General features: G+C 50.9%; 1 protein-coding gene across 13 annotated transcripts in view; it reads left to right on the forward strand.

Annotated features, from left to right (window-relative positions):
* TOM1L2 (target of myb1 like 2 membrane trafficking protein) overlaps nt 1–18,876 on the forward strand; it is a 118,268-nt gene that overhangs the window by 73,225 nt on the left and 26,167 nt on the right. For 7 of the 13 annotated variants that reach the window (XM_008542855.2, XM_008542856.2, XM_008542857.2 and 4 more), the window contains 3 exons: nt 8,805–8,939; nt 10,371–10,529; nt 13,669–13,785. In XM_008542855.2, coding sequence (XP_008541077.1) covers nt 8,805–8,939; nt 10,371–10,529; nt 13,669–13,785 — 411 coding nt within the window. Of the gene's footprint in view, nt 1–8,804; nt 8,940–10,271; nt 10,530–13,668; nt 13,786–18,876 lie in introns of all 13 variants that reach the window. The other 6 variants (XM_070563630.1, XM_070563631.1, XM_070563632.1 and 3 more) reach the window with 1 other exon arrangement.

Raw genomic sequence — 18,876 nt, forward strand, 5'->3', positions numbered from 1 at the left:
AGCCAGTTGACAGAGCCTTCATTGAAGTTTTCTGGATACCTGGCCCTCCACTGTCCATAAGGGCAGGTGGAGGGCCCTGACAGGTCTCTGAGCCATCAGGGACAATGTGGAGTAGGACGGGCCATATTAGAGCCCTGTGCAGGACTGGTGAGTCACAGGGCAGGTGGGGCAGGTTAGAGGGGAGATGGTCTTAAGGGGTGATTCACTCAGGAGATGACATTTCCTTTGGACCCTAAAAGATGACCAGGAGCTTAGTGGAAAGGTCAGAGTGCGAGAAGTATTGCAGGCAAAGAGAATAACATGTGCAAAGGCCCAGAAACATCAAAGAGAGCAGTTGACATACTTGGGATGTATTCATTATTAATTGCTCTGTAACAAATTACCCCAAACCTTAGCAACTTAAAACAACAGATGCTTATTATCTTATCGTTTCTGTGGGTCAGGAATTCAGGAACAGCTTAGATGGGTGATTCTGGCGCGGGAGCTCTCATGAGGCTGCAGTCAAGATATTGGCCAGGACAGCCTCATATGAAGGCTCAACTAGAGCTGGAGGAGCCAGGTGATGGTTTTCAAACATCCTCTTCTCTTTAAGAGGTGCACTTTAATTCCCCTACTCTTGAGGCTGGACTTGCTGCCTCCCTTCTAACAATAGAATATTGAAAAGATGGTGTGTGACTTCTGAGACTTGGTCATAAAAGGTGCTGCAGCTTCTTCCTTACTCTCTCTTGAGTCACTTGCTCTATGGAAAGCCAGCTACCATGTCATGAGGACACTCAAGAGGTCCACATGGTGAGAAACTCAGGCCTCCTACCAACAATCAGTAAGGAACGAAGGCCTCCTGCCAACAACTATGTGGGTGAGCCACCTTGGAAATGACCAGAGTGTAGTGAAGAATGTCTGGGGCCAGGCTTGTGGCAAAGAGGGAAGCAGGAGATGAGGCCAGAAGGCTGGTCAGGGGCTTCTGGGCCATATATGCTGAGGAGTTTGTACTTTGTCCTGTAGGCAGTGGGGACACATTGAATTTTTCTGAGCTGGGTTTACAAAGTCACATCTGGATTTTAGACAGAGCACCCTGGTGACACAGGGTGTCATACATCACGTAAGGCACATACATCAACAAGCACATCCAATGTGGGGTGAATAGTGCTGTGGTAAAGGAAAGACAAGGGCCTGCAGGAGCCAAGAGGAGACCAACCCAGGGGGTGGAAATGGGGCTGAGAAGGCAGGGGGGCAGTGTGATTAGGGGTGGGCACAGGGCTCTTGAGGTAATGGTGCCACCTGAGGCTGGAGAGGAGAGAGGGGCTCGAGCCCAGGAGTCTGTAGGTTCTGTCTGTTCTTTTCGTCTGCACCCTCTGCCTGAAAGTCCTCCCCAGCTCTTGGGGCAGTTGACTCCTCTCCATCATTCACAGAGGCCTCCCCGCCACCCAAATTACAGCACGCATCTCACTCCCAGCACCCTCTTTTATGGTCTTCAAGTACTTCTGTGCTAACTTTTCTATCGTCCGCCTCACTCTGAGTGCCCTGAGAGCCCAGGGACGTTATATCCTCAGGGTCTAGAGTAGTCGACTGTGTAGAGCAGGTGGTCAGGAAGTTGCTGTTTTTCCTGATGAATGGATGGATGCAGTTCACTGAAGCTCTCAGAAAGGGGAGGAGTGTGGCTGGCAGCCGAGCCCCCTCCCATGCCTCCTTAGGTTGTCCCTATCCCTTCATTCTACCCACCCAGCATGTCTCTCTCTCTTCCATCTCTCTGTCTCACACACACAGGCACATACTACCCCACCCTCTGCCCTCCCCATCCCCCCCTCCACCCCCTACCACCCCCTCATTCTGGGACTTCCCCAGTACATTCCCCTGCCCCAACACCCCCAGTAATTGATGTCAAGAAAACGAATAGCCACTTTTTCTCACAAAAGGAGGGACACCCCAGCCTAAACCCCTTATGTGTCGCCACAGGAGAGGTCTCCTGGAAGGAGCACTTCCTGTGATGAGAGCTTCCCTCACCCCCAGCCAGGCCCAGTACCCCTGCCCCTAGCAAGCACAGCCATGGCAAGGGTCGTGATCTGCATTGCCCCTGCTGACTGTTTGGGGATCCCGGCTGAGGTCAAGGAGAGCCTTCTGCACTAGCTGTGGCCCCTGGCTCTCCCAGGCAAGGATGCCAGCCAGTGCACTGGCCCTGACCTCTGAAGCTTTCCCATTGGGGTCACCATCTCCTCTCAGCACTGCTTTGTAACCTCAGGGCTGGTGTTTTAACTTTTCTGGGCTTCTACCTCTTTATCTGTAAAATGGGGTCTGAGATCAGCCTGCAGCAGAACTGCGGCCCACACCTGTGTTCTGAGGACTCCCCCTGCCGGCCTGGCAGCAGCATGTACACCCACCCTCCTGGGCTGGAGCGGGATGGGGGCCCTTGAAGGCCTCGCAGCCTCCTGTCTGGCCAGGACACTCGGGACTCAGTTTCCCTAATCCAACTGGGTAAACGCAAGGGGCTTTCGGTAGGGGGGCTTCCAGGCAGACTTGATGACCTAACTGGGGAGAGTTTCTCCTCTCCAGATATTGAAGCTTTCCTGAAGAACTTTCAGCTTTGTCAGGGCCAACCAGCACGGAGCAAAGCAGGCAGCGTTCAGAGCTAGCAGATGGCTTGGCTTCTGTAATGTGGTGACCCAAAGCATAAACAGGATCCTTCTTTTTACTTTTTATTGATTCATAAAATATATACAGGAAATTGCACATAAAAAAAGCATCTACAACTTGATAAATTTTTACAAACTGAACGTACCTATGTAACCAACCCTTATGTTGCGAAGCAGAGTATAACCAGCACCCAAAAAGTCTCACCCCTCTGGGGTGACCACTTGCCTGACTTGCCACAGCATAGATGGGTTTTTCCTGTTCTTGACCTTCGTCTGCATGGACTTGGGATGCAGTAGTGATCTATCGTGTCTTGTGTCTGGCCCTGCTGTGTCTGCAGGCCTCACCTCGGCGGGGTATGATCATCGGCCTTCCATTCCTGTTGCTCACATGGCTGTGTCAGTCCTGCTGGGTGAATGTGGCACAATTTATATACCCCTCCCACTGTTGATGGGCACTTGGTATTTCCCGTTTTGGGCCACTGTGAAAAATGCTGCTATGAGCATCTCGCACATATTTTTTGGTGAGCATACGTATTTATTTTTATTAAGTTGAATATGTGAAACTGCCATCTTTCTTGGTCAAAAATGGTTGAATATTAGCAATTTCCTATGGTTCAACCTAATACCTAGGAGAGGAATTACTTGGTGGCGGGGAATGCCCACACTCCCAGTTTAGTGGTGTTCAGCGTTCTCTCCCAGCAGCGTATGAGGGTTTTAGCCGCTTCACATCCTCACCAGCACGTGGTGTTTTCCATCTTCTTCCTTATAGCCCATCTGATGAGTATGTAGAAATAGTGCAGCCTTTTTTAAACCCCTTTGAGAAAGATGATGATTTTATTTACATGTTGAATATACTTTTAAAAACTGCACAAGCCCCCCAGAGAGTCTGATAATTCCCCCTGGGAAAGAAAGTGCTGCTCCCACTGTGAAACAACAATGGACGTCTCTTGCCAACCTGTGAGTAGGCAGCAGGCCATCATATAAATACAGCCAGACTGAAAAGAGGTTCAGCTAAATGTGTGGGTGCCAGAACTGTGACAGAGTCTTTCTCACCATCCTCATTATTGGGACTTTTCTTGGTGCTCTTCAGAACCCAGCTGCCAGGAAGTGGAGCCAGGTCACTCCTGGCCCCGCCCATGGGGAGCTGGCAATTTAACGGGGAGACAGAGGTTTGTGGATGATAGCGGGCCAGGGCCTAGCCAGGGACGACTTGAGCCAGCTTTGAGTATTCGAGGGGCAGCCCTAAATTCTGAATGTATTGGCACTTGAAAAGCTTTTAAGGCGAAGGGGCTGTACAGACAAGTGCCACCCCACTCCCGCCCACGAAATCCTGGCAGGGGTGGAACCTGTGGCTCTGATTACCAGCCTGTGGCCTGAGCCCACTGTCCCTTTGGTTGCACCCTGAGGATGGAAGCAGGGCTGCAGCCACGTTGGGAACAGGGAAAGGGTCAGTCTCCAAAGCAGATTTTCTAATGTTCCCCCTGTCCCTCTAGGGAAATGGGTGATAGAGCTTGTCCTTGCATGTCCCCCTGACCCACAGTCCACCATCCTTTCTGATTCCCTTCCTAGTATGCTGATCACAGGCATCGTCAGCCTAAGATTGGCATTTCAGTTGCCACGTTTGCCCTCAGCAGCCCTCTGGTTCAGGTGTGAAGAGAATCAGGGGATGCCTATCCCTCCTTCCTCTCCAGCACTGTGTCTTTCCTGCACTCCATTCCTCCTCTCATTGAGGCATCAGGTTCTCTGGCTGCTCTCTAGCCATCCATAAGCACCATCTCCCCCAGCCCCCCAAAGAAGACACCCTGCCCAGGCTTGTGTACCCCGGAGGCCCTGCCCTTCAGAATGCCCAGGGAAGACCACCCTCCATTTGCCCTAGACGAGCCCAGTGTGGGAGCTCTATGGCAGTACGGTCCTGGAAGCCTTTACCTGACTCAGGTGTGAGGGCTCGGGGCTAACCCTGCCACAGGTGTTTGCCTTTGTGGAGTGGGGCAGTCTCCCTGGTAGCATGGGAGGAGAGATGTTGCGAGCAGAGCAACCTAGTGAGCAGCCTGCCAACACTCTCACTCCCAGCCTTTGAGTTGCCTGCAATTTTTAGCTTTAGCCTGTAAGTCTTCATATGGTCCCTTGGCTGGCCTTTTGGCTGTATTCCTTTCTGTTTCCTCATGTTAAGTCTCATTTTTGAGAAGACAAGGATATTCCCACTCTACACCATCCCTCAGCCTTTCCCTTGGAATTATTTTCAGGAACAGAAATATCATGATTCTGGTACAGTAACCTCATCATGCTCATGCCTCTGCTTCCTCCTCCCCCTTCTCTTCACACCCCTCCACCTCACCCCATCCCCTGTGCCTCAGCAGTAGAGTCTAAAAATACTCTCTTTCCACTGAAAGTTTTTCTTTCCACTGAAGAAAGTGAGCTGTTTGGAGAGGGGGTGGGGGCAGGAGGAGCTGGAGGTTTTGTGTTCTTGGAAGGTGTCAGAGGCCTGGTGGCTGAGCCTTTCGCCAGATTCTGTGTGGGTGGGCAGACCCTGTCACTGGGAACAGGAAGTCTAGTCCAAGGGCATAAGCAAAGCATGGCAGAAGCCTCCTTTTGTCCAAAGAACAGGACCTATATTAGCAATCAGCAGTCTTTTATTGATCTGAAATTTGATGATTTAAAACTTTGTTCAAACTTGAGAGATACAGAAATGATTCAGAAATGATATGGTTCATGTTTGTGTAGGGTTTTAGTCTGGGGTTTGGTGTACAATCCAAAGGAATGAAGGAGATAAAAAACAAGAATTTCTCTCTCTTTCTTCTCCTCACTAGACCTTCCTCTGGGTCTTTCAACCCCGTAACTCTATAGGCACAGGCAGGAAAAGGGAGAATTACATAAGGAGCAGTGAGGTGGCCACTGACTTGTTAACCAGCCAGCACCTGTGACAAGGACTCCTCAGAGAGTGTCAGCGCTGCTTTGTCACTCTGCTTTCTGATGGGGCAGCCTGCCAGCGCCACCTTTGCAGCTCCTTGGCTTCAGGTTGAGAACCCAAAGGGAACCAGACCTTCTGAGGCTTGCCATGTCTCCTCTAGAGTGGATTCTTGATTCTCAGCTGCGTCAGCTGTCTAGAGGGGCTCCTGCTTTATCACTGTCACCTCAGTCTCTCGACAGCCTAAGTGGCCATCTTCCTCTCTTCTCTGAAGTAGGACAATGAGAATGCTTAGTAACTATGAGAACTGAATTCAGTCTAACTTGACAGTCTAAATGCTGACCGACTGCTGTCTGTGCAAGGGCGAAGCTCAGTGTGTGCCTTCAAAGCTATGACCTCGTGGGAAAGAAGACAGGAGCACAGGTATTTGGGCATTATCCCTGGAAGATGCTAGAGGCACACAGAATCTCTGGATTTCTCCCACTTCTGCATTTCCACATATGACTATTCCTTGAAATGTGCCTCCCTCCTGGTCTGCCTGTTGGCATCAGAATCTTGCTCAATAGAGAATGCTGCCATGAGCATATGCTCTGTTAGCAGCCACCTCACCTAAACTGCACAGGGGTCCCACACAGGGGCTGACATGGCAGCAGGTGGGAAGGGTGTAGATTAGCTAAGACTGCTTGGTTGCAAATAACAGATGCCAACTCCAGCTTGCCTAGGCAAAGGAGAGAGTTCGTCATGATAAGGCAGGGCTCCCCAGAACCCTGGGGTGTGACTGGGCCTGGGGAAGGGACAGAAGGGATCAGGAAAGCCCTCTGAGTCTTCCCCTGTGTGTCTGCACCTCTCAGAACACCAGCTGCACCATTCCAAGGACATAGACTGTCTGCTCCCTGGTCCCAGGCTGACACATGGTTGCCTCCCATGGCCCATATCTATAGAGGACAGTTTCACCTCCCCAAAGAGAGCAGCCCAGCTCTCCCTGGGCCCAGGGCCAAGCTCCTGGGAGGAGGAGAATCTGCTTGGGCCCACTTAGGATATGTGTTTCTCCCTCCCCTCTTGCTGGGATAGAAGGGGGGCGCCTAGGGGCCGGCCCGGTGGCACAGTGGTTAAGTGCACATGTTCAGTTTCTCGGCGGCCCGGGGTTTGCCAGTTCGGATCCTGGGTGCGGACATGGCACCGCTTGGCAAGCCATGCTGTGGCAGGCGTCCCATGTATAAAGTAGAGGAAGATGAGCATGGATGTTAGCTCAGGGCCAGTCTTCCTCAGCAAAAAAAAGGGGGGAGCCTATTGACTCACTGTTTGGGCAAATCCCCCAAGGAGTATCCACTGACTGGAGAGAAGAGTGATAGTTCTTTAATCTTCATTCTTCTTATCTCAGATTTTGCTGGGATGGAGAGCAAGATAAATTAAAAAGGGTCCCCTGGAGCTGTTTGTCCTCCCACAGAAATAGAGGGCTGGGGGCTGGCCCAGTGGCGCAGTGGTTAAGTACCCACATTCTGCTTCGTGGCGGCCGGGGGTTTGCCAGTTTGGATCCCAGGTGCAGACACGGCACCACTTGGCAAAAGCCATGCTGTGGCAGGCGTCCCACATATAAAGTAGAGGAAGATGGGCACGAATGTTAGCTCAGGGCCAGTCTTCCTCAGCAAAAAGAGGAGGATTGGCAGTAGTTAGCTCAGGGCTAATCTTCCTCAGCAAAAAAAAAAAAAAGAGAGAGAAATAGAGGCCTGAAGCAGCACCAGGAAAAGCCGTCTTGCTTTTTTCTCCCCAGCCTCCCACAGTGGGCTGTGAAACTGGTCTTAAACTCTAAAGTTTAGACCCTAAACTAAAATGCTTACACATTTTGAAGCTAGAGTCACAGGAGTCAGCTTGTGTTTGAATCAGTTGGTTGCAGCCAAAGCAGCCAGTGGAGGAGGGGGCTCTGGGGCACCCCCCAGGGGGCAGGCCTCTGCTGAGGCTACTCTCCAGCTGGCATTCCATACAGGCCTCTGCAGACACCTTCAGTCCTACTCAGAATCCAGGAGGAAGTATTGGCCAAGAGGGGCTGTCCTGATGCAGGGCCTTAAATCCCTGAGTATGCAAATTAAAGAAGTGGACCAAGGAAGCCAGACTGACTTAACGGTTGTAGTGAGATGCATCAGTCATAATTAATAAGGCTGTTTGGAAACTGGCCTTTTAACTTCACGTGGGTCTGTTGGTTGGAGATAGAGTTTCTATAGAGCCGCAGGATTGGTTGGAACGCATTGTAGGAGCCAGGGAGGCAATTAAATGCTTGCGACAACAATAGAATTGGCAACAGAACTCTGGGCGCCAGAGGCTCTGCCTCCTCCTCTGGGTGTGTATGGCAAAGAAAGGCTCCCAAAGAGCTGGACCCAGTTTTAGGGGAGCCCTTTGGATATACTACTTTTATTTTTTTTAGTATATTCTGTAACTTCCAAAGAACAGAATATCTTTTTAAAAAAAAATTTAAGAGTTTCATTAATCAGTGATAAGTGGCAATCTATTCGATTATTTGTTCTTTCCTCTCTTTGTTGTTTTCATTTAAGGGAACCTAGTGGTCGTGCTTTCCACTGGATTTTTCCATGTGGGCGTGTGTAAGTTGACACTGTGGGCAGCACCAGGCTCTCTTTTGACCTGAACCTCTGTCATCTCCTGTCACCTCGATGAAGGGCTGGGCTCGGCAGTGTCAGCTTTAGCATTCTCTGAGCTACTGAGGAAATCTGGACTTAGCCTTAATGTCTGCCACACATCAATCTCTCCTTTCCTTTCTGCTCACTTTGTCTATGGCGCCTGCCTCCACTGATGAGAACTCTGCAGAGCAGAGTGCGGAGATGAACGTGCTTGCACACCGGCAGTGCTCCCGTCCCGATGGTATCCTTCAGGCGCCTCAATGAGGCATCCTCTTCATGCCCTTCAGCTAAACATCACCAGGAATTGATTTCCTTGTGATTAGGGAAATATCTGCATTTTAGGATGCGCCACAGTGCTTAGGGGTTAATTCTCTGTCTCTTCTCCAAGGAAATACTACATGCTGAATTAAGTTTTATGTTTTTGTTCAGGCTGAATAACACCACTGAGAACCAAGATTTTGCCAGCTGCATCATGGCAGCCCTGGCAGGAGGAGAAGGACAGAATAGGTTTGCCCGGTGCGATTTGCGTTCGAGTGTACAAGAGCATTGGCCTCTGGGAAAAGACCTGGGCTACTTTGGATTTTCAGGCACTGTGACAGCCCTCGGTGAGAAACATTCCTAACAGGACTTTTATCCTTCTAGGCGTGGGCTGATGCCTTTCGAAGCAGTCCTGACCTCACCGGTGTTGTGCATATATATGAGGAGCTGAAGAGGAAAGGGGTCGAGTTTCCCATGGCAGACTTGGATGCTCTGTCTCCCATACACACACCACAGCGGGTAAGCTTCCAGCTGGCGTTTTCTAGAAAGGCCTACTGCAGAACTGGCAAGCCACTGCCACCACCCTTCTGCTGCTCCATTTGAATTATTCAGCTTGTCGTCAGCCTTCTTAAAGCTGGAGGGCATTTCTTTTTAGTAACAAGGGGACCGCAGGAGTGAGACAGCTGGTTGACTGGTGATTAAGTGGCAGTAGTATCTCCCCCTAGTTTTCATACTGATTGTGGGAGAATATAATAGAGGGCTCCGTGCAGACGCTTTCATGGAAATGGCTGCTTGGGCGGAGCCATCCTGCGAGGGTCACTAGCACCTGCTTTTCAGAGGCCCCCAGGAATCTGGTATAGGGATGCCAGCACCTCAGTGTTGGCAGTGCAGAGGGGCTGACAACGTCACTGATCGTGGGGCAAAGAGCAGCTTTCAGGTTTTTCAACTGTGCAAGTCAAAGGGATCTAAAATTTATTTTGAGCTACGAGCATTCCACATCAATCCAGATACCCTTGAATTCCATCAGCATTGAGATCCAAAGCCTGGGGAAGGCCCATCTAGGGGCCTCCTGCTGAAGCTCTTACCACGTGGGGCAGCTCTGTGCTTCAGAATTAAAAGCATGCAGGTGATGCCATTCATCCTCTCACAGGGAAGCCAGTACCTCTGCTGGCTGGGATCAGCCCCTGGCCTGGAGGAGAACCAGGAAGCTCCAGGGTCTGGGAGAGGCACCTCCTCCCAGCACGCTCTGCCTTGCTGGCCTCCATCTGCCCATCTCTGAAACAGGGATGGGAAGTCCAGTGTGCCTGTTCAGGTCTCTTGTGTGAACACAGTTAACGTTTAAGAGATTATCTGGGATGCCCAAAGGGAAAGCACAAGGAATTGTTCTTTCCAAAGCATTATTTTCATTATGTCTCTCCAAACCACTTACTATGCTTTGTGGAATAAACGTAACCTGTTTTTTTCTTCTAATAATGACACAGAACAGTGTTATTCCTATAATTACAATGAACATTTGGTAAATTATATAATTACTGTTTATATTAGTCTACTTGTAAAGGCCAAAATGGAATCTTCTGGTACCAAATAAGGGTTCGTGATTAGCAAAACTTAATAGCAGCCCCCCTCCACTTGGATCCCAAGGTGATCCTACTAATGGGCACCATGACCAGAACTCTCACAGAGTGCTCTTGGTGCTGCCTTTCTGAATTGCTTTGGTTGTCTGTGAGGTAAGTAGAAGGAGGAGCCACTGGTAGCCCCCTTTGCGATGGAGATACTGGGTGCAGAGGGGGAAGAGGGGTTCTGCGAGCCTCACAGATCAGCAGTAGAGCTGGGCCCCCTACCTCTCTGCAGGCAGCTGCGGCGAGAAGTGCTGTCCTGAGTGGGGTAGGTGCCAGGCCCAGCCACACAGGCAGCCCAAGTGAACAGAGGACTTTGTTGTTGCCATGCCAGAGCGTCCCTGAAGTGGATCCAGCCATGACCATGCCCAGGTCCCAGTCGCAGCAGAAGACAAGTGCCGGCTCCTATTCCTCGCCTCCTCCTGCTCCCTCTTCTGCTCTGCAGGCCCCGGCTCTGAGTGTGACTGGCCCCATCATGGCCAATTCAGAACAGGTACTTGCATACCTCTGGGCCATAGGCAAGCCAGCTGACTGTCTGCGTTCACCCTTCCAGGCGACACATTCGGAGGCCTCTCCAGACCAAGCACTGTGCTAGGCATCAGCAACACACAGATAGAAGGGCCCAGCCCCCTCTCTTGAGGACTCAGAATCAAGTGGGGGAGACAGGTGCAAAGACAGTCAAGACAGTGTGGTCACACTGTGGTAGAGCAGGCCCTAAGTGCTCTGTGAGTCCAGAGTTGAGCAGTGCCTGGAAGGCAGCCCAGGGAGTTGACACCGCTGAGGGTCTCAAAGCTGGAGTGGGGCCTTGTCAGGCAAGGCATGGTTCAGAGGCTCAGAGGAGCATGTCACTCTAGGGAACAGCAGGTAAACATTTTGGAGGTTAGGTGCAGGGACAGGGGCCAGGAGGGGAGGAAATCATGGTGGAAGGGGGCCCAAAAGCAAAGGAACAGAGTTGAGTTGTGAGTGACCTTATGCATCATGCTGAGAAGTTTAGATTTATTCTGTAAGAGGTGTCTGCCATCAGAGGCCAGTGACCCAGTCAGCAAGGTACCTGTGAAGGCAGAGACAAGGACAGGGAGGCCTTCAGGAAGCGCTCTTCCTGCCTTTATCTTTTTTTTTTTTTTTGAGGAAGATTAGCCCTGAGCTAACTGCTGCCAATCCTCCTCTTTTTTGCTGAGGAAGAGTGGCCCTGAGCTCACATCCATGCCCATCTCCTTCTACTTTATATGTGGGACGCCTACCACAGCATGGCTTGCCAAGCAGTGCCATGTCCGCACCTGGGATCCGAACCAACGAACCCCGGGCTGCCGAAGCGGAGCATGCGCACTTAACTGCTGCGCCACCAGGCCAGCCCCTTCCTGTCTTTATCTTTATCTCAAACTCTGCCAGTCTTCCCTGGGTCATTTCTTGAGAAGTTAATGCTGTTTTAACCCTAAATTCGATTTTTTTAGATGAGTTGTGGAGACTGGTCTTTAGGTGAATCTATAGAATTTCCATTGCTTAAAACTTGAGAATTGGTCAGACTTGAAAAAAATCTATCCCATGTTTATATTTTTTGAATCCTTATTTAATATTTGTGACAATGTTGTTATTATAGAACCTCATTTAAACAGAGGGGTCAAGTGATTATATCTGGTTACCAGAAGTGTTGTACCATGGCCATGCTCATTTCAGCTCTCTCTGGCACTGAGGAGGGAGCATGGTGTGAGCAGGAGGAGGTGAACTGGAAGTCAGACAGGCCTGGACTTGAGTTCCCACTCTGCTGCTTACTGTGCGGCTCCGGCCAGATCATTTAACCGCCCCTCTGTCAGTATAATGGAGCAGCAATCCGTCCCTCTTACCCCACGGGGCAGTCATGGGCTTGATGGGCAGCTGGAAGAGGGCCTCATGATAATCACTCAAGTGCTATCTATGTGCACTGCTGAGGGGAGGAAGTTGAAACCCACAGCTGAAATGAGGGGCTTACATTAACTATGGGCCTCAGTTTACTCAATTCTGCCCTTCCTTGTTACCCACAATTCCAGGACCTGTCTTCAAAAGGGGAGTCCTGAGGAAGAGGGTCTCTACCTTCAGGCTCTGCTTTCATGGGCAGAACTGTGCTCCCTTCTGCTCAGAGGGAAGGCAGACATGTTTGAAGTTGGACAGCCACTGAGACCCTCCACTGACTTACTGTCAGTGTGGGAGCTCAGGAAGAGCCCTCCCAGCAGCCAGAACAGTTGAGAGGAGGCTCTGGAATTGGATGAGAGGGCACAAGTATTGCCCCTTGGGCAAAAAGGTACCCGTGACAAGCAGGAACCCAGCCTGGCCTAGAGGACCCCAGGGCTTCAGAGCCCACATGGTTTCCAGCTGTTGCATTCCTCAGCCTCCTTGGCCAGAAACTTCTTCTCAGCCAAGACTTGGGAGGAGGCCCCATGGGCCATCCATCAAGCAGAGCCAGAGGTGGAGAAGAGCCTCTCAGGACCTAGCCCGTCATCCTGGTTGGCCATTCATCCATCTGTCCATCCAGTAAACATTTATTGAGGCCTCCTGTCCCTGTCCTTGTACTGAGAGTACAGACCTCAGCCTAGCAGAGGTCCTGTTCCCAGGAGCTTGGCACAGGACGGTGGGGGGCGCCTGTAGGAGGAGGTGGGAGTGCTCCATTTCATCTCAGGGAGAGACGGGAGAGTCAGAAGAGGCTTCACTGAGGCAAGAAGGTGTCGTTTGGGCTGGGTCAAAATGAGGTTAAGAACAATAGCAAAATCCAGCTTTCTGGATGTTCTAGCAGGAAAAGGACCCAGTTAGTATTGGGTATATGTGTGTGCCAGCACTGTAGGGGCATTTTCACATTAGATATTCACAGCAGTCCTGTGAGGTGTGGATATTATCACCACCTTTCCATAGGTCAGGAAACTGAGGCTCAGAGAAGTTGAGGTCCATCTCTTAACTGTGTCCCTGCTGCAAGAGAGATGGCCCAGGCCTTTGCCCGGGTCCAGGCCTTGGGGAGCTCTGTTGGGTGGGTGGGTTGGGTAGGTTTCAAGGGGTCATGTTGTCTCTGGTGGGAGCTGGGTGGGTGGGTGGAGCTTTCCCTGTACTCTTCTCTCAGTCCTTCTCTCTCACTCTTGCCACATCAAAAAAGTGCAGTTAATGCTGGCCGGCCTTTCAGAGGACCATAGTATTTAGGTTATAAACCTCTAGGAGCCAGAGTCTATAACTATTAGGTTCTTCAGTGAGGATCCCAGTCCTGAAGGGACCTTGGAGATCACGTACTCCACCACTTTCACTTGAGCAGAAAGGAGGCCTGGGAGCTTAATTCCCTACTCAAGGTCCTGTGATAGGAGAGCTGAGACTACAAACCAGCTCAATCCACTCTGGACCCAGTGCTCCTTCCCTACACGGTGCTTGCTCAGTGTCACAGGCAGAGTCTTCAATGAGAAACTCGGTAACCAAGGCCCTCTGGGGCGGCCTCACTCCCCGTTTAGTTCTCTCCCAGAGCTGCTGTCACCTTCACGCACAGACTGGAGTGAGATGAGAGGCTGCTTCTGCTGCACTCATGCAGAAGTGTGACCTAGATGTCACAGTGAATGGGGTTGTCACCAGCCAGGTACAAGTTGACTGACTTCTTCTTCCTGCTTTCCTCCCTCCGGCTGGAACAGATTGCCAGGCTGCGGAGTGAACTGGATGTTGTTCGAGGAAACACAAAAGTCATGTCCGAGATGTTAACAGAAATGGTCCCCGGGCAGGAGGATTCGTCGGATCTGGAGTTGCTGCAGGTGAGGGCACTTCATCTTAGGGAAGCTCTGGGCCTGGGGATGCAGCAGTGAGGGAGAGACTGAGTCCCTGTAAGCCCACACTCAGCGCCACACTTCCCAGGAGTGGTCAGAGGCCAGTGCCAGGCTCTGTCTTTTTTATTTTCCTTAATAACATTTTTTTCCTGATTATAAAATGCCAACTGCGGAGTACATGCCCATCAAAAGAAAAAGGAAGTACAAAGAAGAAAATAGTAATTTTCTTTAATTCCCAGCATCCACAAATAACCACTGTCAATGTTTGGATGTATTTTCTTTCAGACTTTTTTCTGTTTATTTATATTTCAAATGTAGTTGAGATGATGTGTGTATGATTTTGTGTATCGCTTTGCTCCTTCAACATTACATGATGAACATTTGCAACAGGACCTTCAACCTTTCCTGCGCGTAGGAGCCCTTCTAGTCACACCTCCCCCCATTCCTGAGACTGAGATGAGGCTGAAGCTGCTTTTCTTTTCCCGAACGTGGAGGATTCCCAGGCTGAGGCTTGCTCACATTATGGTTCCTAAGGATCTGTTGCTAACTGGCCTCTCTGCCTCTGGACACTCTGCAGGTCTGGGAGCAGGGCTCGCCCACAGGGCCCCCTCAGACTAGAGTCAGAGATCCTGCCTCAGGCATGTTTCACAGCCCAGCCAGGTCCAGAGCTAGCGACCAGATCTCCACCATGCCCAACTCTGGCATTTGTAGCAAGTGGCAGCGGTGCTGCCCTCAGAAGCAGTGGCCTTCTGGAGGGGTGGAGAAAGGATGCTGTGCACTGCAAGTGCCAGACCTTTTCAGCAAGAGACAAGATAATTGAGTGAACAGGTTAGGAGCCAGACTGGCTTGGCAAACTGGCATGAGTGCCTCACAACATGCCCGCTGCTGCTATTTTCCTATGATACTCAGAGTCGTGAGTCTTGGCCCCCTAAGTGCCATACCTCCCACCCTGCTGTTGGCACACACTTGCAGCCTGTGAAGGCTCAGCTCTAATTACCCTGTCCTTCAGGAGTGTACACAGCCAGAGTGGCTGCGCCTGGTCTCAAGCTGCTTCTTGTCATGTCCCCTTCATCCTCCGAAGCCATCAGCTCCTAGGGGTGAGGGTGGGTGGAGGCATACCCTTGGCCTAACACAGAGCAAAACTCTAGGGGCACAAAGATGTATGGGCCATGATCCCTGCTCTGGGGGAGCTCACTGCCTAGTGCAGGAGACAGACAGGAAAACAGCTCATCTCCATGAAACCGTGACATCGGGCTGCTCTTGAAGCCAAGATAAGCAGCGTAAGCCAGCCCGGGCAAGGAACGCTGAGTGGCCCCTCTCTAGTTCCCAGACCTTACTCCTGACACCTGCAGCAGACCAGGCTTGCCTCAGTTCAGCAGATCTGGCTGTCCACATGCCACACTCCATGGGACTCAGTGTCCTATTAATGCATCATTGGCCTCCCTTCCCAGCCTGAGGGGAGGGAGGGGGGATTCTTTCAGGCATTGCCTGAGGCACAGGAATCTGAGATCAGTCCAAATACAGTCCAGAAACTGAGAGGGCCTCTTGAGGCAGCTTTGTGCTGTGTCAGCATCAGAATTCCTGCTGACAGGGGTTTGCAGTGGACAGAGCTGAGCTCCTGGCAGCAGGGGATAGGCTGAACAAAGCCAGCATGCTTCCAGAAAGCCAGAGCAGACCCAGACAGCAAGAGTACTCTGTGTGTGCGTGTGTGTGTGCGCATGTATGTGTGTGTGTGTGTGTGTGTGTGTGTGTTTAAAACAAGCCCATCAGCCAAGACAAACAGAACCTAATCTCCTGGCGTCGGCTCAGAGTTTTCAAAAATAGGTTTCTTCCCATGACGTTTTCCTTCCCTCTGTTGTGTTCCAACTCTGAGCCTACCAGCCCTCACTGTTACCTTATAAATCAGAGAAAGAGTGGTTCTGGGTGCCAGTGGAGGAGGCTGTCCTTTCAGCACGGGAGATTCAGGAGTTGGGCAGCACTGTGTGAACAGACATGGCTCTCCCGGCTGCTGGCCTTGCTCCTCAGTCATTCCTGACATCTTTCTTCCTCCTCTTCCCCTGGCAGTCAGAAGCCAGCCGGGCAGGATCTCCCAAGGGTCAGGGCCATGCTGAACGGCAAGGCTTCCACATGGGAAAATGCCACAGTCTGCTTGGAAAGTGATGGGATCAGAATGTGCCCTGAGGGCCCCTCAGTAGAGCTGAAGGGCAGTCAGCTTGCTCAGGGTAGAAGCTGTCCAGAGCTCACAATGGGCCATGGAAATAAACACGTTTGTCACCAACCCAAATGTTGACGCCAACAGAAGCTGCTCTCAACTTGCATGTAAATTGCTGGGTAGGAGGTAGAGGAAATGGGACGAGAGGAAATTGAAGGTGTCAGCCCCAGGATGCACTGCTGTGGCTGACCATAATCATGTGTGCGTTCCTGCGCATAGCAAAGCACTTTCAGGTGTAGCCTCACCCAGCCCTGCAGAGCAGCAGGGAAGTTTGGTGGAGAGAGCTGTTTGCCTAAGGACTCGTGGGTGATTGACTTGTGGTTGAGGGAGGCTGAGGCCACTCCACCATGCTGTGCTGTCAGCTTAGCTGGAGCCTGCGGGGAAAGTGAGGCAGGAGGCCCAGAAGGGACACAGGGGCTCCTGTGTGTAGAACCCTTCACTCTCTGAGTTAGGAGAGACTGTCCAGGCAACTAAGTCTAGCTCCACACCTGCACTCAGATTCCCTTGACAGCAGCTTTCCTGGTGGTGCCTGCCTCTTTTTTCTTAACACCCTCAATGACAGGCTGTTCACGTCAGCCCGTGGAAGCACTTCTGATTCCAAAGACACGTTTAATTAGACTTTGAGAAGCAGGGCAAAAGAGCAAGGGCCGGGACCGGCCCGGTGGCACAGCGGTTAAGTGCACACGTTCTGCTTTGGTGGCCTGGGGTTTGCTGGTTCGGATCCTGGGTGTGGACATGGCACCGCTTGGCAAGCCATGCTGTGGTAGGTGTCCCACATATAAGGTAGAGGAAGATGGGCACGGATGTGAGCTCAGGGCCAGTCTTCCTCAGCAAAAAAGAGGAGGATTGGGAGCAGATGTTAGCTCAGGGCTAATCTTCCTCACACACACACACACACACACACACAAAAACCCCAAAAGAGCAAAGGCCTAGGAATCTCTGGGTTCATGTCCAGGTCCAACCACTGACGAGTTGGGTGATGCTAGGCAAGTCACCTACCCCTGGGAGCCTGGAGTAATCACTCTCGCCTTGGAAGGATTGGAAATCATCTGTTAAAGTGCTAGGGCACAGGCAAGTTGTCCGCAAGTCAAAGCTTCTGTGATTATTATCGGCACCCGCTTCCACACTCAAACTCAAGTCTGCCTCCCTGTAACTACTGCCTTGGTCCATCTTCTTCAACAACAGAACAAAACAAATTCCTCTTTCACGTAGCGGGTCCTTAAGTATTTGAAGACTGCCATAAAACTCTCCCGTGGCCCAATCTCTCCATGGTACAAATGGGCTGTTGGTAAACCACCTAGCAGATGACCAAGGCAGTTCTCAGCAGGAGGCAGACATTATAAAATCGAGAGCTTGCATCAACTAAAAACCTTCCATCTCTTTCTAATGTGGCCGTTAAGCCACATCTTCCCCATCCTATGTGTGGGCACTTGGGTCTGGGCCTGAAATTTGAGACTCTTCATCTATGTCTGCTAAAGTTCATGCCCTTAGCCTTTGAGTCCAACTTTTTAGATTCTTTAAAGATCTTGATGCTGTCACCTGGTGCCCTTTGTCTCTCCCAAATTAGCCTCGTGAGCTTTGTCTTCAATTAATAATAACTTTTCATTAATCCACCAATGCCAAAAAGGGGCATTGCTACATGGCCACCCATAGATAACAAAAGAAGCCCTTCTCCATGTTGTTTCTTCAAGTAACAGATGGTGTGTCCCCTCTTGCTGCTTGCGTCTTATTTCACAAAAAACAGAATGGCCGGGACCATTTTCTCTAGAGAAATCTGGTTTATTCTACATGTTTAGCTTCATTATTCCCCCTTTCTCTTAAACAAAGAATTTACTCTCCTTTCCCTTTCCTTTGCGGCTGTGGAAAGCGGATCTCCCGAACCTTATTCCGAGCCCCTTAGAACTAGGAGAGGGTTCAGAGGGTGCCCGTAAAGATGATCAAAAGATTGTTTCGTGAGGTGCCCCTTAGAACTAGGAGAGGGTTCAGAGGGTGCCCGTAAAGATGATCAAAAGATTGTTTCGTGAGGTGGGGATGAGACTGTCCCTTGAAGAAAAGATAAAGGCATTGGGATTAATTAGACAGAAAAGAGAGGATATTTTAATAAGATGTTCTGATGGATGGAGGGCTTCTGTACAAAGAGCAGTGACCAGCTCTTCTCCCCTCTGTTGAGAACCAGGCAAAGAGGCCAAAGCTGAAATCTTCAGCGGTTAGGAAATTCCCGTCCCAGCTGTTGCACAGTGGGAAGGATGACCTGGGCAAGATGTAGGCTCTCAGTGTCCTAGGACCAGAGGAGAGTCGCTCTGTCCAGATGTTTTAGAGGTGGAGGGAGGCAGAAGAAGCTTTCCGAACTGCACCAGCCAAGGTCTGGCTGTGGATGACCCACCCCCTGGAGGCCGTGTGGGTGGCTAGCTGGCGTTTGTGGTGGCAGAAATCTTAATGTTCTGGTCTTCCTCTCCTCTTCAGTCTCTATGTCTTTTTTCTGTTTTGTTTCCTGTCTAATTTTTTTAAAGACAGTAACTTAAAAGGTTGAGCAAGGAGATGGTAAAACTTTCTCTCTACGGAGACCCCGGAGATCCCTGATTCAGAAGCCCCAGGCCAGACTCTCTGGGCTTGTGTTTAGGAGAAGCTCTTTGGAAGGCCTCTAGGTACTTCTCTGGGATCAGAGCATGCCAGGCGCTGCCTGTGGGGTCAGGGGCTCTGTCACCTACTGCCCCAGCTGAAGGCAGTGGGGAGCGAGGCAGCAAATGCAAGTCCAAAGCAGATGTTTCTGGGCTTACAGTCCCTGAGATTACTGCATTCTGTGCCCTTGGGTCTCATTCTTCCTCCAAGCTGAGGTCATGTTAGAACTAGCAGAGGTCTCAGATATC

This window comes from Equus przewalskii, chromosome 10 (assembly GCF_037783145.1).
Source record: "Equus przewalskii isolate Varuska chromosome 10, EquPr2, whole genome shotgun sequence".
Classification (NCBI taxonomy): domain Eukaryota; kingdom Metazoa; phylum Chordata; class Mammalia; order Perissodactyla; family Equidae; genus Equus; species Equus przewalskii.